We start from the raw sequence: 14,807 nt of genomic DNA, 5'->3' as shown, positions 1-14,807 counted from the left end.
TGAAATGCTAAATCAGTGTTTAGGCTGGATTAATGCTTCACATCCTTAGCTTTCCATGTATCTTTATGCTCTGTTAAACTAAAGGTTTAGTTAAATCTTATGAAACTTAAAGTTCAACAACCCGTGGAGCATCTCTGCAGCTAATTAGTCATCCAAATGATGCCAGAGGTTACCTCTCAGAAGGCATGTGTTACAGTTCAGTGTGCGATGCTCCCTCCCAGTTCTCTGCAAGCAAGTGGGTTTACTGAACATTTGCTGGTGTCAGTAATGATAGGAGCAGGAAATTACTTGTAATCTCCCATGTGGAATGAAAAATGCTGTGTTTATTCATAGATCTTCCAGATAGACAGAACAGTAGAAATACTTGCAGTGCTGCTTGTCCTGGCTTCCTTCATGATTCTTCTAACACAGATACCTAGCAACTGTGAAATACACCCTGCTCCTTACAGCATATGATGCTACCACAACTGCTGCCAAAATGTTCTCCTGAATTATAGTCCAGTGGCTTCTGGCTGACAAGCATGAAGAAAGATGTTCAGAGATACTGGAGAGTTTTTTTTTCCTTCAGGAAAATCAGTATTACAAACACAGGAACACTTCTCCCAAAGTTACTGTTTTTTGATGTAAGAATTAAATGCTAAGCCAAAGCCAGTTTATGAAAGTAGGTTTGTATTAAATAACCCAAACCCGAAGCCACAAAAAACCCAGGCAGTTGAATGGACTGCATTGTCCCTTGGCTTGCATTTGAGTGCTAGGGATTTCCACATGCCTGTTCCTAAGTCTTCCAGACAGTTGCTTTGCAATTCTAACTGAGGTCTATATGAAAAAGACTCCGAAAGTACCTGCTCTAGGGTGAGATGGGTCTTCAAGTAAGGTGGTGATCTGAATTTACCATGCAGCATTACTTTGTAAAGATAAATAAGGCTGGAGTCAGCTGAGAGATGAGCTGGAAGCCCTGGGGCTTTAGATGGGCAAATTTATAACAACAACAAGGGCATTAAAATTAAAGAAGGTGATGGAAATCTCTCTTTGTAAAAGCAAACCGTATTCCAATGGGTGAATCTGCAACACTCCAGGGTCAGCAGTGTTGTGTGTTACAGTATTTTCTCAATAGCAGGGAAGGCAGATATGGAAACCATGGCCATGGTTTGTGATATACAGCAGAGTGAATACTTGCCTGAGCAAGAATTTGTGTTTTTACAGGTATTCAAGAGGAGGTATTTTTACTTGTCACAGCTCACAGATGGCTCCTATATTCTGAATTCCTACAAAGATGAGAAAATTTCAAAAGAATCCAAAGGCTGCATTTTCTTGGATGCTTGCAATGATGTGGTTCAGGTAGGTGTCCTTTCTGTGTGGCTCTACATGGATTTACGAATTGCAGGCTCTGAGATAGGCCTGCTCTCTTGAGTTCTGAAGGCATAGAATGGCAAACTAACGCAAAGCTGGTCAGCTAAACTGATCAATGGGCCAGTAAGTAAATGATATGACTTTGTCTGGGACACCTTCCTCCTCTATTTGCTGCTTGCACCAGCTTCTTGTTTCTTAAGCTATATCTTGATAAGTCCTTGCAAACATGCAGTCCTTTGGAATTTAGGACCTGCTCAGGCCTCATAAGGTTTTAGGAGCAGGTATTTGTATGGGTCTAAATCCTGGGTTTGCTTAGTTGTGCTAGAGTGAAGTGCAGCAGTGGATCGTTGCTCTGCCTCCTGCCCCTTGCTGTCTCTGCAGAAGCTTCAAGCACTGAGTGTGGTGCAGGGTGGCTTAAATTACCCCAGTGGTTTCCTTCAGCATGGATGAGTCAGAGCCGTGAGTTTCCATTTGTCTTTCTGAACACAGTAAAAGCGGTAATGCACACACCTCAGTGATGTATGGGATGTACTTCCCAAGTTGCATCAGATTTGCCTTGGCTTCTGGTTGGAAAATGCTGTTTAAAGGCCAGCACAGCTCCAAAAAGCTGCATTGTACCACTTGCTTTTTTAAGATCGATGCCTCTAAGTGTCCCGGAGTGCAGCATTACTTACCATGTCAGACAAATCCAGTTCCTGGCTTCTCTGGGTAAATATTAAAGGTCTGATGACATCAGAAGGAGATTGTTCTTGCTCCTTGGTGCAATGTCTGTGTTTCAGTCTGGCTTTCCTTCACTCAGAGTAGCTGGCCATGCTCAAGCCACTAAGCTCTTTGTGATTGCAGCAGGATTGTTGTGTCAGGGAGGGTGCCTGCCTTGTATTTTGTGGTATTTCAGTTTAGGATGTTTTCCCAGAGAGGAGCTGTGTGGCAGGTGCTGTGCTGGGTTGTTGAGAAAAATGTAATATAAATCTCTTGTTTGTTTGTTCAGTGTCCCAAGATGCGCCGCTATGCATTTGAGCTGAAGACAATAGACAAGTACAGCCACTATCTTGCAGCTGAAACTGAGCAGGAGATGGAGGAATGGCTGGTAACTCTGAGGAAGATCATTCAGAGCAATACTGAGAGTTTGGTGCAAGAGAAGAAGGATGCTGTGGAATCTGTGCAAGGTCAGTTTGCAAACAAACACCTACCTTCTCCCTTCTCCAGCAGGATGCAAGCAGTGTGCCTGGAGAAGTGTATACTTTACTGTATTTAAAGCAAGAATTGTGGCTGACACACAATATCTTGCAAAGGGGCTTCGTACAACACCGATGATAGTCTGAGGAATAAAAGTGGAGGGAAATGTGACCCTTCTTCTGGATGGGAAATCCATGGCAAAGTTTCAAGGCTCCTGGAAAATTGGCTCTGTGCTGAAGTTCTGCTTTGGACAGACCTAGCAGACTGTAATAATACACTTTGATACTGGTAATGCACGGAAAAATCTTATTCTCAAGGAATGGAGAAGTCTCTCTAAACTGTTTCTGTGCTATTGTTAGCAAATAGTGCAGGATGCTTTCTGGCAAAGCAGTGCTCCTGCAGTTGTTTTGAACATCTGTTTCTTGTGTCCTTGCAGATGATGAATCAAGCACGCAGGGAAAGTCAGAGAACATCCTAGAGAGCCTGGAGAGAAGCATGCATCCAGAGCTGATGAAGGTATTGTGTTTGCAGGATTGCTCTCCCCACCCACAGCTACTTCTGTCCAGCTTATCTGTGAGAGGGGTTTTCTACTTTCTGTATCTCCAGCTCTGACAGAGCTGAGCAGGCACCAAATCCTGGTGGGGTCTCTGTTATGCCACCTGTCTGTCTCACAGATGGAGCCCCATGGTTTGAGGCTGCATGTTCCTCAACTCCAAGTGTGGTTGCGGCTTCTGCCTGCTTTTTGCTTCAGCATAGCCACATCTCTGTACTGTCAGTGCTTTGCATCAGCTCATGTATCACAAAGGCAACCTGAAAAATAATTATTTTGTTTTGATTCAGTTCTTTCCCAAGATCGAGTCTTGGCCTCTGTGTGGCCAGGCACTAATATCAATGCCTTCCTTTGTCTTAGTATGGAAGAGAAACAGATCAACTAAACAAACTGAGCAGAAATGATGGAAGACAAAACATCTTTTCTTTTGACCCAGAAGTCCAGGTAAACATTCCCACATTTGCCTCAGTGAGTTTTTGTTCACTGTGTCATGCCTCCCTTGTTCCCTTGCATGGCCACAGCGTTTGCCTGCAGAAGCAGCATATTTTCCAGGAGAACAGAAGTGCAGCCCATATTCCTGTCAGTGAGAGCAGAATGAGATGTCAGTGTTCAGGTGATAGCTCAAATACAGGGAAGAGTTGCAGCAGCCGCACACATGGTCTCCCTTCAGCTTTGCTGACATTTGTGTGATGCATCTTGATGTTGCTGGATTTCAAACCGGATTTTCTTGGGGGCTCTGAGAAGTTCTCATGCTTGCAAGAAGACGCATTAGAAGTGGTATTGCATGGATACCTGCAATGCTGCGTGGGATCAGCACATCTGGTACAGGGAGCAGTGGTGGAAAAGAGCATGACGGGTTAACGGGGGAGCCTCAGTCTTCAGGGGGTTTTCGAATGTAGGGACAGACAAACTGAAAAATACACCCTGTGCTGGTCGGATGCACTGGAGTAGGAGGTCATTGTCTCTTGGCCTGTTTTCTTCTTGGCTTTAAACTTGAATTCTCTGCCAGGGTCCAGGTGTGAGATTTCAGTGGAATGAGCTGCAATTGCTAGCAGAGTTTTAGAGAACTGTTCCAGGGTACGTCATTGTTTCTGCTTCTCCTTCTGGCATGCTTTGGCATGTTCACACCTGTAAAATAGAACATTCTGGTTTAACAAGGAAATGTAATTAGTCTCTAAAAGGTTTAGTTGTACAAAATGAGCTTTTCTCTTGGCAATTCTTTAGAGTCTTTAACAGAAGGAAGATAAGCATCCAGGAGGCTTTTTGGTTTCTTTTTTTTTTTTTTTTAAGAGAAGCTCTGAGAAACTTCCTGTATTCTAGTCAGATAATAAAAATGGAAATATTACTCAGTGTGAAGCATCTAAGATAACTTCTTTTACCTAACCAAATGGTTAGGCTGAATTCACTGCCCTCTTTCTATACCCAGAGTTCTTCATTCTGGTGTGGATCAGTTGGATCTGCTGTAACACCAGGCATTCAGTCTTTGCTCCAGTCAAGGTTGGTACATGCACACTTTCATGCCTGGTGCTAAGGAAACTAGGAGAAACTAGCAGTAGAACCTGCAACATACTTTCCTCATGAAAAGAAAATAAGGGAAACAAAAATACCTGCTGGTATTTAGAGGTGTTTGGTAGCTCTGTCCCCAGTGCCCAGCATAATGGATTTGTCAAAGGCTGAGGGTCTTTGGTTGCGCATGTGCCTGCTCTTCGAGGAGGGTAGATGTGGAGGCACAGACCAGGCGTGGGTGTTCTGGGTTAGGGAGGAGGTGATGGTAATCAAGTCTGTTTGGATTCCCCCGCCAGACAGTCTTTGCTGTTTCTACCCATGCCAGTTACTGCTGTGCAGCTGGATATGCCTTCTGCTTTGAAGTGTTGCTCACAAGCCCATGTGTGCCTTCTCTCTATTTCAGGCACAGGGGCCATCTCTAACCTAGTCATACCTTCATGGTGGAAGATACTTTTCTGATTGTAACGCTGTCTTAAGTTCCGCTTTCTTCCTCAAGCTCTAAGTGGTGTTTGGGAAGATCCCCAGGGTTACAGCAAAGCAGGAAGGAACTGAAATCATTCTGAGGTTTAGTTTGCTGTGCTCTACAAAACAGGCTGCTAAAAATTGATACGCACCCATGAATTCATGTCTTGAATACCTTTGTGTAACATCACCAAATGGCACGCATTTGTGAATGTCTTGTACCTTTCGGACCACTTAAAAAATTGATTAAGATAGTATTGGCCGTAATGTGATCCCTTAACATTATTCAGGGGGTTGTTTTCTTTTTTAATGAGACCAGATTTGTTTGTTTACTGTCTAGAGACTCGATTTCTCAGGGATTGAGCCAGACGTGAAGCCTTTTGAGGAAAAGTGCAGCAGGCGCTTCGTGGTTTGCTGCCAGGACTTCTCCCTCAATCTCCTTGCTCAGCTGAGTGACACAGCAGAAGAAGGACCCACCAATGTAAGGGGAACTCCAGCATGTCCTGCTTTGTCTTCTTTCCTCTCACCAGCAAGAAAATACCTTAGCAAATTATTCTGGGAGGGGTAAAACAATCCCATTTTGCCATGAGCACCACTGGGACCTGGACAGGCAGTGACTGCTGGCCCAGAGTCATTGCAGGATTTGTTTGCCTTGGTATTTTGGTGTTCCAAAAACGTTTTTGGGGACAGGGTCTGTGCTGACATGCCTCCGCCTGCGAGGAACTGGGACTGCTGGGAAACCTGTGGTTCCGGGGCACAGGGAACGGGGAATATGTGTCTGCCAAATTCTGCATCTCTGTGAAAGTCCTGTTGGTAAATGATTAAGCTCCATCTCCAAACCACTCACGGCTGTGTTTTATTTCATTTCCCCTAATGGCAAGAGATTTCCCTGTTCTGGAACCTTCTTCTGACTCCCAGCTTAACTCTATTCACAGCCACTTTATTATATGCATCTGTTATTGTGCCAAAGGTGTGCCTTAGCCTAAAAACTCCTGTATTTTCTGAGCTTCTGATGTTTGTAGACAGCTATTATGTCTCACCTCAGCCTTTGTTCTGTTGGGCTGAACAGACCAGTCTCCTCTAGTCTTTTCTCCCAAAACAGATCCTTGCTGTCATGTCCTGCTCTTGCTCCTGCTCAGCCCTTTCTGCAGGAGTGCGGGGTAGTACGGGAGGCAGAGGTACCAGCACTGCCCCGTCTCTACTGATGCTGCCCTCTCTGATGCCTGGTAGAATCACAAAGGCTTTTTTGTGATAGTTTTATATTGGCAGCTCACAGCTCTGTTACACAACACCAGGCTCAGTAACTCCCAGCAGATGGATGCATCGCTAATAGCAAAGATTCTTGTTATCCATCCTTAATCAGGTCCAGAGTGAGACCTAATCAGCACATTTTCAGCATTGATGTAATGCCTCCAAGTCATGCTGTAATGTCTTGGGCATGCTACCGTTTTATCTTCAGGCTTGCATTTTTATCTTTCCACGGATGCACGGCTACTAGGATGTTTGAATTAAAAATACATGAATTAATGCTTGCCACTTGCCGGGTGCTGTCAAGGTCAGTAGCTACTAAGGAGTTGGCAGATTTTGCACATGCATTTCCTTAGCAGTGTCAGCCTTGTATTTGAGCTCTCCTGGCTGGGAGAGCTAACTTTCCTCCTGGGATAGCATCTGAGGAGATTTTTGAGTGTTGCAGTTGAGCCATACAGAGCTAATGGGCTTTGGAAAATATATATAGTGATCTTTAGCAGATGATCATAAACACTCTTAAGCTGATTTCTTTCTCATTGCAAAACGATAAACAGCTCTGATAAATTGAGTTCATATTTTCTTCCTGACTTTATAGTTTACCACTTATGTAAAAAATATATGGATTTCATTCTTTATATTTCATACAACTTTGTTCAAACTGACTAGATCAAAAGAAGGTGCAGAAAAAAATGGATCTGTATATTTATAAAGCAAATAAACATGGATTATCTGTTCATTAAAATGCTGGTGTACCAAACTAAAGGAACAAACAGAAGCAAAAGGTTCCCAGTTTCCTTATCAGGGAAAGCAATGCATGCTGATACTCTTGAGTCTGTGCCATGCATTTTTTATGACACACATATTCAATAAAATTTCCAGGTTGAGCCCTTTTTCCTAAGTTTGGCATTATTTGACCTGAAAAATAATTGCAAGATTTCAGCTGACTTCCACGTGGACTTGAACCCTCCATCTGTCCGGGACATGCTGCTGGATAACTCTGAGCCCAGAACAGAGGGCACCCAGGGACATTGTCCTGTCCAGAGCCTTGTGCATGGGATCCCTGAGTCCTGCCTGCGCTACATAAAACGGGTGAATATCTCACTTTCTCCTCATTCTGCGTCACTGCTGAGGCTTTTCAGTGACTTTGGAGTTCTCCACTGTGTTGGTATCCAGAAGCCAGCTTTTCTCTTGCGTTTTGGTCAGTGTTGAAGTTGCCACACAGGGCTCACTGGCAGTGACAGGTAAAGCGCCACAGAGGGTTTTCTAGGACTTGGCCATGCTCAAGCCTGGTGGGCCCCTGTGGTCCATCACCAAGGCAGGGTCTGTGTGGTTTGTGGAAAGGGGCAGTGGGATGATTGGGGCCAAACCCTGTGGTGCACATCGGGGTCCTGCTGTGTGACAGTTGCTGCTTCTCTGTTGCAGGGGGTGTTCTCTGTGACCAACCCACACACAGAGATCTTCCTGGTGGCCCGTGTGGAGAAGGTGCTGCAGGGCAGCATCGCCCACTGTGTAGAGCCCTACATGAAAAACTCGGACCCCGGGAAGGTAATGGGTGGGGCCATGGGAGTATCAACTGAGTAGTGGTGTCTGCTGCTGCAGGAAGTAGTGTGGGCTGAAGCACGGGTTGTTCTGCAGCTCTTCAGTTTCTTTCTGGCAAATACAGTCTTTGTCCATTCTATTTGCACTGTTCCCAGGCTGGCTTCAGTTGGGCTGTCCTGGGAGATTTTATTCCTTCCCCTGGAAAGAGGCAGAGGATTTTTAGAAAGCCAAGCATTTGGGGCCAGACCTTTCCCCATTGCACTTCAGCAAGCCAAAGCCTGGGCTGGCGGGAAAAAGTCAGACACTTCATCACCAGAATGAAGTGTCTGCATAGAATAATAGAATCCTTTATCTTGGAAAAACCCTGTAAGATCATTGAGTCCAACCATTAACCCAGCACTGTCAACCCCACCACTAAACCATGTCCCTAACACATCTACATGTGTTTTAAATACCTCTACCACTTCTCTGGGCAGCCTGTTCCAATGCTTGACTACCCTTTGAGTGAAGAAATCTTTTCCTGACATCCAAGGGAGAGGCCCTGCTGCTGCCACCAGCATCAGTCTCTGCATGCCAGGTGGAGCTGATGCTGCCTTCTTGCTGGCAGTCAAGAGTAGTTCCTGAAAAGTCAATTATAGAATATCTGGTAATGCTGGCATTCCCTTGGCACACTTTGTAAGTATGTCCAGGATGAGCCAATTGCAGTCAGCTTTGGAAAAGAAACTAATACCCTTTGGCAAATAGAGCACTAATAGCCTGACAGTTTAATCCTGAGGAGGTTTAACATGACTGCCCACAACATTTGTATTGCTTTGCGAAGTAACAGCTGTAGGTGGCGTGAAGTGACAGACTGATGTCTGTCAGCTGTGCTGGTGCCTGGGGAGAAGATGGAGAGATGCTCCTCCGTGGAGACTGCAGTGCCCTTCACTCCTGTTCCAGCGCAGCATCAAAGTCCTGGCACACACTGACCTGCCTTTCTCATGTTTTGCAGACTGCCCAGAAGGTCCATAAAGTGGCTAAGCAGGTGTGCAGCCGTCTGGGGCAGTACCGGATGCCCTTTGGCTGGGCTGCCAGGTCAGTGCCTTGGGCTGGGTTCTGCAGTAGTGGAAAGCTGCTGCTGAGAGTGATCTGGGATATGATTGGGCAAAGGGCCAAGCGACTGAAGTCAGTGAAGTTGCAGCTGAGGGCAGAGCTTGGCTCCGACTCCCAAGAGAGCTTTCCGGGCCAATCCCAAATCTTTATCTAGAATTAGAAACAGTGCTGGGGCTGGGAAGGCAGTAACCTTCCTACTGACCTGTAGCTACTGCTACCAGGGCAGAACGTTCCTGGGAACAAGTGTATACTATCCTATGCTACCAAGGGAATCACTGCAGAAATTCCCTCCTGGCATTAGCCATTGCTAGGGACAGGATGAGAGCAGAGGATGTCCCAGCCTGGCAGTGGCAATCACATGGGGTTTGTTTTCCATCTTAAATTCTGCATTAATTAATGTTCTTGGGAATGGCTGAAGGTAGTGATCCCATTCCCTTGCTATTGTTTTACTGGGACTGATAAGTATGTCAGTGCTAACTCTCTTAAATCTCAGTCAGAGGAAGGCCTGAAGGCAAGATCATCCACTGCCTCCTAGTGCTAAATCGCATTTCAGTGCTGACAAAAGGGACAGGAATGACATGGGAACACAGAAAGCTGTCACAGTGGGCTGGAATTTGGGGGTATACCAGTTGCAATATGTATTCTTGAACTGGATGTTCCTGTGACACTCATCTTTGAGGTGGTGTTTTTGGGATGCAGCTGGATCCTGGGAGCCAGTAATCAGCCCTCTTCCAAGTGGTGCCTCACCCTAATGGTGGGCTCTGGCTGGGTAAAGTGCTGCCTTTGGACACCAAGGAGCTGAGTGGCCTGCTGCAGGGAGCTTGTGGGTCTGAGAGCAAAGTGTTGCACAGAAGGGGAGTGCCGATGCTTTAATGTTCTTATTATACACAGACACCCTTTATTTTCAAGGGTAGAGATGCTGGTATTCATCCAGGGCAGAGTCCAGTCTCCTGCTCTGGCTTCAGGAGGAAGCTGATGTGTGTCCCCAAACTGGTTTTTATTGTACACTCCTTTCCTAGGAGGATTTCTGTGCTCTGACCCCATATGCAAGTGGTGCACTAACACTTGGTGTTAGTGGGAGGGGATGGAAGAGTGTTCATGATTGTGCACCAGGCTTCAAATGGGCTGTGTCCTTCTGACCTGGCTGGATAGAGTGAAATTGTGTGATGTCCCATGTGATTTCACGTGACACGTTTTCAAGCCTGGGTGGGGTCTAAGCACCACATCGGGGTGGGAGAGCAATCAGGTCTGTGGTATTCGGAGCAGTCACAGGCCAGTGAACCTCTCACCTGATGATCTGCCTTTCAGATGTGTCAAAGACCTCAGTGTCTGTATATTTACCAACATTTAGAAAATACACCTCTTGTTTTCTGCAGACCAGTTTTCAAAGACTCCCAGGGCACTCTTGATGCTAATGGAAAATTCTCACCCCTGTACAAGCAAGACAGTGGCAAACTCTCAAATGAAGATATGCTGAAGCTTTTAGCAGAGTATAAGAAGTAAGTGTGAAAGACTGGTGCAGGGGCTGGGCAGACATTTTAACATACATTTTTAAACAGCTAAGTGTAAGCATGAGATTACAATTTCTAAAATACTTGGAGGGTAGCAAAAAATGCTGATGATGTGCTCAGCACCTGAGCTTTCAACGTTCACACTCTTATTCCTTTCTCCCTAACACAGACCAGAGAAGACAAAACTGCAGGTCATTCCAGCCCAGTTAAATATTGTCATCAAAGACATCCCGCTAGACTTCACAAGTAAGGATCATGGATCTTAGCATAAATGCTGATGGCTTGAGCCTCAGGACTTAATCCTTCTAGGGGGGATTTTTCTGTTTTCATTAACAAGAGTATCTTGGGGCTGCAATGAGAAATGAGTGATTCAGCACAACCACTGACTTGTAAGTCTTTCTGATGCATTGTGTGGAGGAGATGTGGTCCAAGTGCAGAGATTTACCTGAGGGATTTGTCTGCTTTATAGTTTGGCCATCACATCCTAAATCCAAAGGAAGCCAGCTGCCTGCTTTTGCACCAATCTCATATGTTATTTTTGATCCATAATATTGTAGGGCTTTTACAAACATGGTCAGTGTAATTCTTTGCCTTGCATCTAAAGAAACTGAAGCAAAGAAATTACTTTGCTGAAAGGATGTGTTCAGTGTCATTTAGTGGGCTTTTAGCAACTCCTGTCACAGGTTATGTAGGCTAATCTCCTGTCCAAAAGGCTTTTCTAGTGGACCTAATTTTTTTCTGTTCTTATCCTCTTCCAGATTGTTTCACAGCTTCTTTCATTCCTATAAAACCTTTCGGGAAGGGCTGTGAGGACATTGCAGTTGAAGTGGAGGAGCTTGTCCCAGAAGTTGCAAAATACTGTTACCCCTTCACTGTCTACAAAAACCACCTCTATGTCTACCCCTTACACTTGAAGTATGAGAACCAGAAGGTGTTTGCAAAGGTGAGTGACCTGGGGAGTGACCTGCGGCCAGGCTTGATGTGGGCCAGGGTGGTGCTGCTGCTCAACCTCCTGTTCTCCCATATTTCAGGCAAGGAATATTGCTGTCTGTCTTGAGTTCAGGGATTCAGATGAAGTTGATGCCAGGCCATTAAAGGTGGGTTAATGTTACCTGTTAACAGGGCTGCTATTTGACCACTGCTGTATGTTCTGTACTAGCCAGGCTCAGCAGGGCAAGAGAAAAGCACTGAGTTTCCATGATCACTGGTTTAATTTGGCCAGCTCATTTAGGGTGGCAGGACCCTGAATTCAGCTCTTCATTTGTGTTTCCAGTGCATATATGGCAAACCCGGAGGCCCTCTCCTGACCACAAATGCATATGCTGCTGTGCTGCATCACAACCAGAGCCCGGAGTTCTATGATGAGGTAAAAACAAAATGTGGGAAACAGCAGATTTTCCTGGATGCTACAATGCCAAGGGGCTTTTCAGGATACCTCTTTTTCAAGGGCTGGGTGAATTATGGGTAAAGATAATTACCAGCCATTTGCTTCAGCAGAAGGGCTCAGCAAAGCCAGAGCCTTTGTCAATTTTTAACATCAGTTTGTTTTCTGCTGTCTTTACTGTCATGCTTTGTGCACTCCAATCACACACCCCCATTAATAAGTAATGTTGCAAATGTGATGAAAATGTTAGGAATTAATTAAGATTAGTAAGAATGTGTCTTGTGTAACAACATAACACTTGTGAAATTAAATAGAACTAAAATACTACTCCACAACTAAAATACAGTCTGATCTATCATGATATCATTTTAGATTAAAATTGAGCTTCCAATTCACCTCCATCAAAAGCATCATTTGCTTTTCACCTTCTATCATGTCAGCTGTGAAATTAGTACAAAGGCAACATCGAAAAAACAAGACACCGTTGAAACTCAAGGTATGTTCAATGCTTAAATTCTGTTGGAGTGTAAAAGGCCAAGATAAGACAAATGTAGGGACATGAAGAAAATATGTGATTAACATATCAGGCTATCTGAATCTTCTTTTCTAAAAGCAACCTAATACAAAATTGTGATTCTAAAATGGAATAAACTCAATGTTTTGGGTTTATATTAAAACTCAAATTTTTGCTGCAGTCTGACAGCTCTTTCTGTATGTTCCTGACTTGCACAAATGTCCTGTTGTCAGGCAAGTCACCAGTAAAAACTTTCTGTGAGATCAGGGTCTTGGGGGCTGATCCTACCAAGACTAGGCATGTGCACACGTGGGTCCCACTGGTTGAGAAGCCTCTCCCTTCATCCAGTTCACAAAGGACCTTCATCATGGTGCACAGCCATGGCTCACGCACTATTCCTGCCCCTCAAACCCACTCCCGGTCTGTGTTGTGTCTGAATTTTGTTCACTGGCTAAAAGGTGCTTTAATGACACTGACGTGGTTGACCCTTGCCGAAGCCACTTGCACAACTGCAAGTTTGGACTTCTCAGTATGAGATAGAGCTCTTTTTGAGCTGAACATGTACCCCTGTGTGTTTGCTAACTCTGCTGCCCTGGTTGCCTCTGCAGTGGGATACGCCTGGGTGCCGTTGCTGAAGGACGGGCGGATTGCCACCCTGGAGCGGCATCTGCCGGTTTCCTCCAACCTCCCTCCTGGATACCTGGGGCTTGGAGACACAGAGTCACGGAAAGTAGGAAGGCCATTTAAAATGGGCTTAAATGGAAAAGGAAGAGGAAAGTTGAGCTTTTCTTACCACTGTAAATTCTGGGTTTCTGTTGGTGCTTTGCTCAGCTGAAAAGATCTCTACTGCAGGGCACCCCCCCCAAAGCTTAAAGTTCTTAGGGATGGGAGACAGGACAACTTTAATTCCACTTTCTCTGGTTATACAGGTTGCAGAGGGTATTTTAGTGGCAGGTTGGGCTGGACTGTTGCAGATGGCACAGGGCAGGAGAGTGAGCCTGTGCTCTGTGTGCATGGGGAAGGTGGTGTTTGTGCTGGGGGTCATCCCCTTCTTCCACTCCAGCCAGTACCTTCTGACCAAGTGTCTGCACAGAGCCACCTTCTCACCACAGTCTGAAACCAAGTACTTGAATGTTATCTGTTCACAGCAGTCCAGCGTGGATGCAAAGTGGGTGGATGGAGCAAAGCCGCTGTTTAAAATCAGAATCCATTTGGACTCAACCATTTACACCCAGGTAAGTCAAGCACCTTAAAAACTTCCAGCACAAATGCAAAGGAGGGGACTGCTGTCTCTCTACTACTGCTAAGCCATAGGTGGTGTGGGACAGAGGGCTGTGGTACTTGGTTTGCAAAGCAGCACTGAGGTACTTCTGAAGCAGCATGGCTGGGATTACTTGCAGGGATCTGTTCCTTGACTGGATGGGATGAGATAATTGTGTGACTTGGGAGAATGAGCCTAGGGAGAGGCTGATGTTTCCTTGGCCAATTGCACTATAACTGGCAGGACCAGGGAAACATCTGAGCAAATGAGCTGCTTCGATGATACAAAAGAGAGAACTGGTGGATGTGAGAGGTTTCCCCAAACTGTAGAATTTTTAGTTGAAAAGACCTCTTAAGATCATTAAGTCCAAGTTAGTATTAGATGTTTCGTTAAGTTTTTTAAAAAAAAAGTTCTCTGACAACAGCAGACAAAGAAAATAACAGTCCTGGTTTCCCTCTGAAAGCAGTTCAGTCTATTTTACCAAGTCCCAGTATGTTCTACTGTCTTATGGTAGTGGTGGACTTCCATAAGTTTCACATGATGTGCAGCAAAGATCCCCAGCACATTCTCTGGGGCACCTCCTGTCAGCACTGCTGCTGGGGGAAATGCCCTTGGCTGGCTGTCATCAGCTACGTTAACATTTAGAGAAAACGTGTTTCAGCATCTGTTTTGGAGGTTAACTGATTCTGTACAGCGCTGAGAGCAGCACAGTCGTTGTGCTTCCTACCAAATTACATTTCCAGATGCTTTTCAGAGTTAAATAACTCAGTAATTAAAGCTAACCTTGGAGGAGGAAGGAGAGTAATGGGAAGGAGAGTCTGCCTCAGATGGACAGTAGGAGGCTGGTGATGAAGGTGGTGAGGTAGTTTCTGAGAGCTGCAGCTGTTGAGAGGGCTTCCGTTTCTCCAGGCCAGTGTTGGCTGGGGTTTGGGACTCAGGGCAGTACAAGCACAGGAGAATTTTGACACTTCTGGAAGTTTCGTGCTTAATATTGAGGTTAGTTGGGAGCCAGGGGCTGAGCAGTGGATGGGTATGTTGGAAAAGACAGGGAGCAGTCCTGGGAGATGGCAGCTGGGGATCAAGAGTGCAGCTGGCAGGGACATGGGGTTTGCTGGGGGCATGGCCCACTGCTGCAGGTTAGTCACCAGATTTCTGAGTGCAAACGGCAAAGTAGAGGCTGACAATTGTTGAGGCTGCTGAATTGAACTTGTTTG

The 14,807-nt window shown here is 45.4% G+C and overlaps 1 protein-coding gene across 1 annotated transcript in view; it reads left to right on the top strand.

Annotated features, from left to right (window-relative positions):
* DOCK11 (dedicator of cytokinesis 11) overlaps positions 1-14,807 on the top strand; it is a 78,777-nt gene that overhangs the window by 23,244 nt on the left and 40,726 nt on the right. Inside the window, 16 exon segments of the mRNA XM_082289470.1 lie at positions 1,204-1,338; positions 2,339-2,516; positions 2,963-3,042; positions 3,437-3,520; positions 5,385-5,525; positions 7,172-7,381; positions 7,715-7,837; positions 8,823-8,905; positions 10,300-10,422; positions 10,604-10,680; positions 11,193-11,377; positions 11,466-11,531; positions 11,708-11,800; positions 12,191-12,314; positions 12,941-13,062; positions 13,481-13,567. Coding sequence (XP_082145596.1) covers positions 1,204-1,338; positions 2,339-2,516; positions 2,963-3,042; positions 3,437-3,520; positions 5,385-5,525; positions 7,172-7,381; positions 7,715-7,837; positions 8,823-8,905; positions 10,300-10,422; positions 10,604-10,680; positions 11,193-11,377; positions 11,466-11,531; positions 11,708-11,800; positions 12,191-12,314; positions 12,941-13,062; positions 13,481-13,567 — 1,911 coding nt within the window.

This window comes from Coloeus monedula (genome assembly GCF_965178545.1).
Source record: "Coloeus monedula genome assembly, chromosome: 12".
Lineage (NCBI taxonomy): Eukaryota > Metazoa > Chordata > Aves > Passeriformes > Corvidae > Coloeus > Coloeus monedula.
This window is presented reverse-complemented; position numbering and strand designations above follow the sequence as displayed.